The sequence below is a fragment of the Mytilus edulis genome, chromosome 11, assembly GCF_963676685.1.
Source record: "Mytilus edulis chromosome 11, xbMytEdul2.2, whole genome shotgun sequence".
NCBI lineage: Eukaryota > Metazoa > Mollusca > Bivalvia > Mytilida > Mytilidae > Mytilus > Mytilus edulis.
Window position 1 is genome coordinate 68,042,178 of NC_092354.1, and position 11,155 is coordinate 68,053,332.

At 34.2% G+C, this 11,155-nt stretch overlaps 2 protein-coding genes across 2 annotated transcripts in view; both read left to right on the top strand.

Moving 5' to 3' along the window:
• The window catches only part of LOC139496133 (uncharacterized), a 9,445-nt gene extending 3,140 nt beyond the window's left edge, over positions 1 to 6,305 (top strand). The window contains exons 2-5 of the mRNA XM_071284599.1: positions 902 to 3,946; positions 4,732 to 4,794; positions 5,157 to 5,255; positions 6,219 to 6,305. Of these exons, the coding sequence (XP_071140700.1) occupies positions 902 to 3,939 (3,038 nt within the window). The 3' untranslated portion in view covers positions 3,940 to 3,946; positions 4,732 to 4,794; positions 5,157 to 5,255; positions 6,219 to 6,305. The remainder of the gene's footprint in view (positions 1 to 901; positions 3,947 to 4,731; positions 4,795 to 5,156; positions 5,256 to 6,218) is intronic.
• Positions 4,024 to 7,896, top strand: LOC139494524 (uncharacterized). Its single transcript, XM_071282685.1, has 5 exons — positions 4,024 to 4,126; positions 4,732 to 4,794; positions 5,157 to 5,255; positions 6,219 to 6,305; positions 7,274 to 7,896. The coding sequence occupies exons 1-5, from the start codon at positions 4,024 to 4,026 to the stop codon at positions 7,894 to 7,896; spliced, it is 975 nt and encodes a 324-aa protein (XP_071138786.1).
• The last annotated feature ends 3,259 nt before the right edge of the window (positions 7,897 to 11,155 follow it).

Below are 11,155 nucleotides of genomic sequence, written 5' to 3' on the forward strand. Positions count from 1 at the left end.
ACTGTAACTACCGGGCCAAGTTCATTATGGATAGAGATAATAGTAAGGAGCAAGAATGTTCAGTAAAGTAAGAGCTACAAACACATCACCTTCACCAAAACACAATTTTGTCATGAATCCATCTGTGTCCTTTGTTAATATGCACATAGACCAAGGTGAGCGACACAGGCTCTTTAGAGCCTCTAGTTTATTTCTGTGCAGATTTCCAAAATTTTGTTTTTATTTTGTTCCTTGGCACCATGTCGGGTCAGAATAAAGGGGTTTATATTGGTTCTGGTGGAGGGGGCTCAGGAGGGGCATTTGTTCAATATATTTCTAGGCCGATAATGTTCTGTTATTGCTAAAAGATATCTGATTAGTTGTATAAGATATCTCATAATGTTCCTGAGATACCTAATATATTTTATAAGATATCTCATAAATTTTATAAGATACCTTATAAAACAAATATATTAAATGTAAATACAGCTTGCCATAAATCTTATATATTTTCTTCTTTTTTTTTTAAATATCTTAATAAAATTGAGAAAGGAAATGGTGAATATGTCAAAGCGACAACCACCCGACCATAGAGCAAACAACAGCCGAAGGCAACCAATGGGTCTTCAATGTAGCGAGAATTCCCGCACCCGTAGGTGTCCTTCAGCTGGCCCCTAAAATATGCATAATAGTACAGTGATAATGGACGTCATACTAAACTCCGAATTATACACAAGAAACTAAAATTTAAAATCATACAAGACTAATAAATTTCAGAAAATGTGAGATATCTTTTATGAAGTATTATAAGATATCTTATACTTTAGTCAATAAGGTATTGGATTATCTTTATAAGATGTCTTATAAACAATTTTGAATAAAATATCTGATAAAGTATAATTTTGAAATCAATTTTTTTCAGACTTGTGTGTGCATTCACACCAAATTAAATTGAAAGAGTTGTGTAGATTATGTGGTCAAGGGGTCAAACAAGAGAGTAGTTGTGAAAAAACATGCTTTGCTACCGAATTGCTGCAACGCCACAACATTGATATCTATTTAGACAGCACAAGTATTCATCCAACTCAACTATGTAATGCATGTAGATGTTCCTTAAGACGATATCGAAACACACCTACTAAAAAAAGGAAGATTTCACAACAGCATGATACACCAGTGACATTTGTGGAACACTCACATAACTGTGATTTATGCTATCCAGACTGCAATGTGGATTCATTTTCAGACCAAACCCCTTTATCGAAGGTAGATAAAATTTTCACAGAATTTAAAACACTTTCTTTTGACGAAAAGAAAGACTTGTTGCAAAAACAAATTGACAATGTCAAAGAAGAAATTGATTTGAAATCAAAAATAGAAGAATTTAAAGGACTGCATCCATACAATGATAAAACCTCACTTTCAAAATTTGATCTAAAGGAATACTTTGATTGCTTTGACGATTTTATTGTAGAACTACTATTTTGGTTGTTTGGAAAATCAAAAGTTATGAACAGTTTACCAGAATCAATCACAGTCATGGAATGTATGTATCGTCTGTTTGATAGTTCATTTATAGGCCAGTGGTCATTTTTACAAAACATTGTTATTTTCTCAGCTTCAAAAAACAAAAATGTCTGCAATATCTTTGGAACTTCTGTACCAGCAGCCAAATTTTCCACACTGTCAAATTTTTTATCAGATATTGAAAGCACAGAAGAAACTCCTTGCCCAGAAGGAGATGTCATATTTATGTTTGACAATGAGCAAGTAATTGGACGAAATTGGAACATCAGGGTAAAAAATCGAATCAAATCCTCAATTATTACAAATGTTGCAGTAGCTGCTGTTCATAGCCATGATGATACGGAGAGTATTCAAACAGTAGAAGAACTGATGCCCGGGAAATGGTTAAAATCAGCAGGCAACGAAGATACAATATTAAAGTTATGTGATGAAACTCTCAAGGAAGAAGTTGGTGATCAAGACAATGATACACCTTTTTTTGAAAAATTGAAAAGCGTTCATTATGAAGAGCTTTATCGACAGATAGACTTTGTCATTAATCTAACTGAAGAACAGTTGTATCTAGATGACAAAACAGGTAACTTTATGGACAACATTGACCAAATTGTTAAAGAGTTGGAAGAATTAAATGAGTCAGTAAGATGTCCTAAATGCAATTTATTGCTGGAAAAGAATAAGAGGAAATGTCCAGTGTGTCACATTCTTATGTCAGAATATAGAAAAAATCAAGAAGTAGCTCAAAAAGAATCTGAAGAGGAAGAAAAGTCAAAGAAATGTACAGCAAAATTATACGAGAAAAGAAACAATAAGGGGCTTAATGAAGACAAACAATCATTAGAGTCTGTTTATCGATATGAACATATTACTAGCAATCATATTTCTGAGGGTGTTGATGTAAGTGTACTTGACCCGGTTCTTGCTAATCCAAACTCTATCGAAAACATTCTCTATGTTTTGCGGCATATTGGTAAGAAAGCGGGCATAAAGCGATATGTTAGTTCTGGTAAGAGATATTGGACAGTCATTTGCTGTGATGGGCTTCCTCACAGTTTAGTTAGAAGGCTTATTGAAGAATATCTACATTGTTCTGAATGTGATGTTGGTTGCCTTGGTATAAAAGAAATGGAAAAACATGCTAAGAAAGTGCATGGAGGTAAAGTTTCATTCTACTACGAGTTTGATTGGGTTTTATTGTTAACTGGTGATGGACACTACGAGATGAACCTAGTTAAAAGTTTTATGGAACTAAATTGGGAGGTTTTCATGAAAAACTTTGCCCAAAAGATGGGATGGATAAGTGAAGCTGCACAGAAATCGGCTAAGAAATGTTCTGACAATCACAAAGCATGGCAAATGATCCTGACATTTCACATTGGCACAATGTGTGAACTTGTTATACCATATGTAGCATATGAAAAGGGAAGAAATGAAAACCCATCGGCAGAAGGATATTTAACTTATGTGAAGAAACAAGGATATAATTCCAATTATATGTACCTTTTTGAAATGGTTTGCAAGTATACTCAGGGAATAGTAAATTTTCGAATGGCTACAAGGCGGAACAATTGGACCCTCCTACAATCTGCAAAATGGATGACTAAGGAACTGTTCCATGGTCGGAGTCATCCCAAGTACCAAGACATTGAGATATACGACCAATTTGTTCAGCATATTATGCCTGAAAAGGTTAAACAGTTTGTTAGGTTAAATGCTACTATGTCAAAAACAGGACACCCTAGCAAAGGTCAGGGATACGACTTTATTTTAGAGGAAGAAAACAAATCTTTAAAGATATGGTTGAAGAGGGGAACTCCGACAGACAAAATGTGGTTCAGCACATGTAGAAATCACCAGTACTTGAAGCAAATAAGGGATCATGTGTTCTCACAAATTAAATCTCAAAGTATCACAGATGGTAGAAATATAAATCTTGATGAAGAAATATTCGAATGGAGGTTACAGCTAAGGAAAACAGGTTTCCTTTACAAATATGTTGCCTTGACATCCATATCTGGAGATATCCTGTGTCCAGATCTTTCAAAATTCACCTCAGATGCAAGCAGAAAACGGTCATACCGAATTTTAGACATGCTTCTTCAACAGGAACCGCCATCTGATCCAACACTAAATTTCCCTGTATATGTTACTTATGCAGAGCAGGCAGAATACCTATCATTTCATAACTTGTGCATTAGAGACATTGATGTAAAGATCAAGGAAGGTTTGGAACGTATCCAAGATGAGGAAGCTAAAAAAACAATGGAGGAGTTTTTTCAAACAACAATAAAAAAGAAGAGGTGTTTGAAGGAGGACCATTTACATGTGCTACAAACAGTGAATGAAATAATAGAAAATCAAACCGAAATGACTATCCAACAACCTGACTATAATGATAATGATAATGACGATCTAGATGAGGGATTTTCTGTTTAATTAAGTGGTAAGTGAAAATTAACTATTTATAAGTCTTTTTTTTTAATTATTTCAGATTTCGGAAAAGAAAATACTCCTCAATCAATGCCAGTACCAGAAGATCATTTGTATCCCCTCATTTTCGATCATCTTGACATTACAGACATTACAGACATTACAGATATCACAGATATTGCTGGAGTCCATGGTGATTTATTACACCCCCGCTTATTTAATCAGTTCATAAAATTATAATATAAAGATATTTGTTTGAGTAATCAATGGTAATAGTTACTAGAAAAAATACATTGACGTTTTTCTGAACAATTTTATTATCAATAGAAATTTATTGAAAAATGCACAGATCTGGGAAAACGCAACAAATGCAGCGATATGCTCAAGAGAACAAACTAAGTTGAAAATGGCAATCATAAAAATATAAAGCAGAGACAAATTGGTCACAATGCACATTCACCACATGCATCTTAAATTTTCCTTGAAAAATCATAAGGTTTTTATTGCTTTTAAGCGGGATATTAAAGTATCACTATTTCCATCTTCGCTAGCCAAGGGTTCCAATTCCACCTACTCCTCTTGTAGGAGTGGACAGATTAGAACCCTTGGCTAGTGAAGATGCACAAGTGCAGGATATTCTGATCTCATTTCATTGCTAACTATATTTTTGTTTGGGGATTTGAGGTTGCAGATTCGGAGGAAAAATGTTTTGACCCAATCATCACAAGAAATTTGAAATATTTTGCAATCAACTTGGAAGTTATAAATCAGTCCTATCTAATTATAATTCTATTTCAGTTTCATCAGAATTGGTACTTAGTTCCAGCAGTGCACATATAGAAGCTTCAACATCTTCAATAGGTAATATATTTAAAGTCAAAATTTTCTAAAACTGTGAGTCTGTCAAAAAAAGAATGATTAATATAGATTTTCTTGTTTGTATTCTTTTTGAGACAGAAATTATCTATGAGGGACAATCTTCCACAATATTCATGCAATGATCCTTTTATTGTATGGGAATATATTGCACGCTATAAATTTAACATTGACGTCTATACAAAAAAACAACATATCAACAGTGATAGCCAAATTATTTGATTACAAGAAAAAAATTACTTTTAGCATGTTACACTTTCATAACGAAAATGCTCAACTCTGATTTTAGTTCTGCATTTTTTAATTTTGAAAAAATACTGTGAAAGTGTTATTATTTTATTTGACAGGTAGCATCATCACACCACCACCATCCTCATCACATTCATCATATGCTGATCATGATTATGATCCATCTCTAGAACTGTCCCCTGTACTTCCAAAATTGGGTAAGAAGAACTGTTTTAAGCATCATATCAATGTGCAATACAAGCAGACTTTGTGCTCAAGGAAAAACATACATTCGAACTCCTATAAAAACCAGGAGTGAACCCAGGTGCTTTGGAAGGGTAAGCAGTTCCTGCTCTGTCAACAGCACCCGTCGTGAGGTCTAACAAAGTCAATCCGATATGTGTCACAATCAGGATAGGAACAAGACATGTTTATGACAATGGAAGCATGTATAATGTCATTTGTGTCACTGTTACATTGTAACGGTCAATTAATTCGTGATGACGACCGTAAAACTTCCGCAATGAAGAAGCCAGCCATTCCCTGACAAAACCCTGACTGAGCAGTTTTTGTGATAACAGCAACCCTCTCTCTAGAAAGTCATGATAAGTAATACATGCTCTAGAGTGACGGATAAGCTGAGAAATGTAAACACCATATGCTGGTAAAGCTGGTATGTTGCCACTAAGGAAAGGGAAATTGACAATGGGAAAGTTGAAGTCATCACACTTATTGTATAACTTAGTTATGAGATATCCCTCGTGGTCAGTTTCGAGAAATAAATCCAAATATGAAGTTGACTTTGGTGTGTCTGTTGTGTCCTTAATTTCAAGTTCAATAGGATACTAGTAGACAGATGAGATGTTAAAAGTCTTGAAATCTGTTGTTATTCAAGGACAAACGTCATCTATGTAACGGAAAATGAAATTAAAGGATAGGGCTAGTTTCTACTTATCTACAAGTTCACATAATTGATGCAATTAATTGTTAAGAAAAGATGATATAATATCATTAACCCATGTTAAGATCTGGATTTATTTATTTTTTTACAAATACAGGTTTTTGATATTTTTTACAACTAAAGGTTCAAGACAGCCTGAATCACTCATCTTTTTTGTAAAATGTTCTGAAATAAAGTTATTGGAATGAAATAATATGTTTGATTTTCACTATTTTTTCAGGATCTTCAACAATGATAGGTGATCCTATAGTAGAACCACTAGCAGAGATTCATGTAGATGAAAATGAAAAAGCTAGCATGTCAAAAGGTAAGCACTAAATTAATTCCTAGTTTTTCGGATTCACTAGCTACCTAAATTTGAAGATTGTGAAAAAAAAACCATTATTTTGGCCTTTTACATTTTCTTTGAGGTTTTTCCCTTCATTTCACAACAATTTACACTTTGAAAAATAAAATTGATCACAGGTGGTCATGTTTAAAATACATGATATACCCACCAACTTAAGTTAGCTTGGTACTAAAATGAAATAATCCCTAAATATTAAACAGGTCCTGTCCAAATACATTTTAGCGACATAAGCAAAATCTAGCAAAAATTGTGATCCAGTACTTTCACAGTATGATGTTTATTATTCTAATACTATTTGTTTGTAACAATGGATGTGATTGGCTATCCTTTTACTAAAAATTCGCGATTGTCTTGCCGTAACTAAGCTGCAGCCTTTCACACAGCCACCATTTTGAAATGATAAAATCCAAATGCAATATTTCTGCCACTTTGGCAAAACAAATGAATTTCATACTTTGAATAATACCTTTTGTGAGATTTCATGAACATTTGAAGCTACGTGTCGCTAGGTAAACTCAATTTGCGACAGCAAAGCTTAAAATACAATACAATTATCTTCCCAGTTTGCATAATTATCTCCCATTTGCAAGAGTTGTCTTTCTAATTTTAATGCCAAATTAGAGTTTTGACCCCAATTTCACGGTCCACTGAACATAGAAAATGATAGTGCGAGTGGGGTATCCGTGTACTATGGACACATTCTTGTTTTACTTTCTTTTAATGGTCCAATAAAAATCTACAGTAGATACATATCAAAGGAATTTAAACATTTTTATACACAATTTTTCAGAAGTGTTATATAATATGATAAAGATGCATTTCACAGAAATAACCAAGATAGAGACATTTAAGGTAAATTATGACAAAGGGGGATAGCTAAAACATATTTGGACCGAACCTGTTAAATATGTCTTTCTATTTTTCAGATACCAAAAGAGATGGAAGAACTGGGCGGTTTGCCGTTAAATCTGGGACGCCAGAACAGATGAAAAGAAGGAGACAGATGGCTGACAGAAAAAAATTTATTAGAAATGTGGACTCCCTAATGGAGAAGGTTACAAAGTTTGGGGAGGATCATGATGAGTCAGAATATTTCTTAGTTGTGAAGCACAAAAATGAGGTGCATTATACTGGCTCTACAAATTTACTTGATAATTTTAAATCAAATAATGTTATAATGCCATTTAATGATACAATGTTCCATGCTAATCAGGAATCTATAATTCAAAGGCTAAATAAAGCCAAAATACTGAAAACTGCAGTGCAGCCATCCCCAACAAAAGGTCCTGATCAGATGGGATTTCTGCCTGGACAAAATGTCAGACAATCCCAGCTGATCAACCTACAGCTGCTGGATATTCAGTCACCTCCTGAGGAAGATCATGTCAGCGTAGAGTCAATGAAGAAGAGAATATTTACCAGAAAGAAAAGACAATTACAAAAACCCAAACCAGTAGAAGTGGAAGGAAGTAATAGAGGGAGAGGTAGGGGAAGAGGGAGAGGGAGAGGTAGAGGGCGAGGTAGAGGGCGAGGTAGAGAGGTTGACTAAATATCCAGCAGCTGTAGTATATCAGTTATCTATGCTTAAAGCCGTGGGTATTGATATTGTACCACCCTGAAGCACTTTTGTGCAGCCTGAGGCGTAGCCGAAGGTTGTACAGTTGTGCTGAAGGGTGGTACAATCTCAATTCCCATGGCTATATGGGTAATTAACAGATTTATCCCCGGCTTGGCTTCAATACGGAAAGTACATGCATCATAAATGAAATGTAAGCGACGCAATTCCAACGTCTTTTTCATTACGCGTTGAAATAAATATTCCGATATATCTTTATAAAGGGAAAAAGTTTTTACCGATGTTAAAATCTCATAAAGTTGATTTCAAAGACAAAGCAAGGTAACACATAAAAACTTAGAGAATCACATTGACTCTGATCAGAGCGAAACAGGGTGCGTGAACTGGTCTCCAGTGATGCATGCATTACCGTCTATGCGAATCCATACTCACTCAAAATGTCAAACTTGGGAATGTGAAACAATCGAAAGTCCAATAGATTAGACGACTATTCAAGTATCTACAAAATAAAAACAATGTAAGTAATAGGGATCGATATATCAGTTAACCATGTCGTGGTGGTGACCGTATAACTTATGTCGTATCGATTCAGTCAATCCTATTGAAAAAAAACTTGTGGAGCCTTTTTTTATTTTAACTCAAAACCATTTGACTGCCAAAAACGTATGTATTATATGAGCATACATCAGTGTATCACAACAAAACGATAGCATGGAGGGGAATGCACTGCCGCAAAAAAGAAACGTTGATAACGAGATGTCTGACGCAGATGCAAAGTTTTGAGACGTTCATCGATCATCTGTGTCAATTTCGAGAAAAAAAGATATGTAGATTTTGATCATTATTATGGAATTTTAAACAATCAGTTTTTGTGTTTCAGTTTGTTTCTACTCATATAAGAACAGAGTCGACCAGAAAGAGTGCACATTTAGTACCCATGTGTGTACCAGTAATAGAACAAACTTTTTGATTATTAAAATGTCTAGCATTTTGATGCATAGTTGAAGAGCATAAGTGACCCAAAATTCCCCAAAATTGTGCCAAATACGGCCAAGGTTATCTATTCCTGGGATAAAAAAATCCTAAGTATTTCGAATAATTCATGATTTTGCAATCAGTAATTTTGAATGTAAAAAATACCGTTTAATTGATATTCATGTCAACAACGAAGTACGGACTACCGGGCTGGTGATATCATCGGGAATACACACGTCTACCAGTAGTGGCATCGACCCAGTGGTGTTAATAGTTATCAAAGATACAAGGCTTATAATTTAATACCCTAAACTTACGTTTCGTTTATATAAGACTCTTCAATGACGCTCAGATCAAAAAAGTTGAAGACAATTGATGACTCAAAATTCCAAAAAATTGTGCCAAACACTGCTAAGGCTATCTTTTCCTTGGATAAGAAAATCCTTAGTATTTCAAATAATTTATACTTTTGCAAACAGTAGATTTATAAAAATGACTATTTAATTGATATTCATGTCAACACCAAAGTACTGGGCTGGTGATAACCTAGGGGACGAAACGTCCACCAGCAGTGGCATTTAACCTGTCGTGTAAATAGTTATCAAAAGTACCAGGATTATAATTTAATCCGCCATACTTGCGTTTCGTCTACATAAGACTCATCAGTGACGCTCAGATTTAAAAAGTTAGAAAGCTCAACAATAGTTTTATCGATGTTCATGTATAATATCTATTTAACGAGAAGACCTCATTTTGTGTGTCGCGTCCTATTCATCCCACAATAAACTGATCATCATGCATCTGTGTCTTATAGGTACCATACATAGTCGCATTTGTCATCCATTCTTATGACTATTCAGTTTGGGTTATTTTGGGAGAAAAACGAAATCAAAAGCGTCCGGATATTAATTCCGTCATCAGACCAACTTTCATGTCAGACATAACTACCGGTTTTAACATTGAGAACCAATGGTATGAAAGATAACAAAAATGAAAAATAAATAAGCCAATCAGAGTGTTGTCCATATCGTGGTATTTAGATAGTAAGAATCACTACTATTATACCTCGGTTTTAACGTACACATAATTTTCATAAGTACTCGGACGTGGACAGGACAAATATTTTTGCGTTAATCTGCATGTACTCTATATACTATGATTAATATACTACTATAACATATATATAGACACTCTATGTAATATAGCAGTGATCGCCATGGAGAAGAAACTTAGAATTAATAGTTAATAGAAAATTAAATACACTTACATATTTAATAGTTACGTATGTTCATAGCAGAGACATTGAATGTATCATATGTCTCTGTTCATAGTACAGAAACGCGAAAATAATGGAATATAACAGAAAAACAAATGATAACGGACTTTGAAAAAAAGAGAGAGTGCTTTAAAATATTGTCCTGTCTCCATGTACCTATATGACTTTTGATATCATTTCTTAAATTCTCCAGACATAAAATCTTTTACAAAAATTCGTTCTAAAAGAGATAACATACTTTCAACCAAGCTTAAAATGCCCGCGATTTCGTTCTTAAGTCAAACAGGACTCCCGGTTTTAAACGTGCACATAAATTTCAAAAGAGTGATCGGGAATAGCACAATAATTATCGGGTTGCTAGAGACTCTCTCTATAATATAGCAGTGATCGCCTATAAGAAGAAACTTGAAATTGATAGTTAATAGCAAATACACTTTATTTATAGGATACGTATGTTCATTGTAAACAGAAACGCGCAAATAATGAACAGAAAAAAAATAATAACGGACTTTGGAAACAAGGGAGAGGGCCGAAACTGTTTCCAAGTACCTTTGAATTTTGATAACTTTTTACTGAAATTCTCCAGACACAAAATCTTTTATAAAATCTCTCCCTACAACAGTGTACATACTTTCAACCAAGCTCTAAATTCCCGCGATTTCGCTGGTGTGTTCCAGTATCTCATAAATTAAGTAGACACATTAAGGTAATGCAAACTATAGAAATCGTCTAAGTTGCTATGGTTGCTTATCCGAATGAAGGGTTTATTAAATAACGTTAAAAACGGAAGGATACTGACAGCTGAACAAAACCAGACTTCCAAGTAATAAAATTAAAAAAACATTCTGAAATCTGGGGTAGAGAAACATGAACTTTACTTCGGGATGAATAATGGTATTTTGCATTAAAACAGTGCGGATAACTACGAGCACACTTCCGGTAATTTTTCATATACGCTATTTCAATATAACATATTATTAT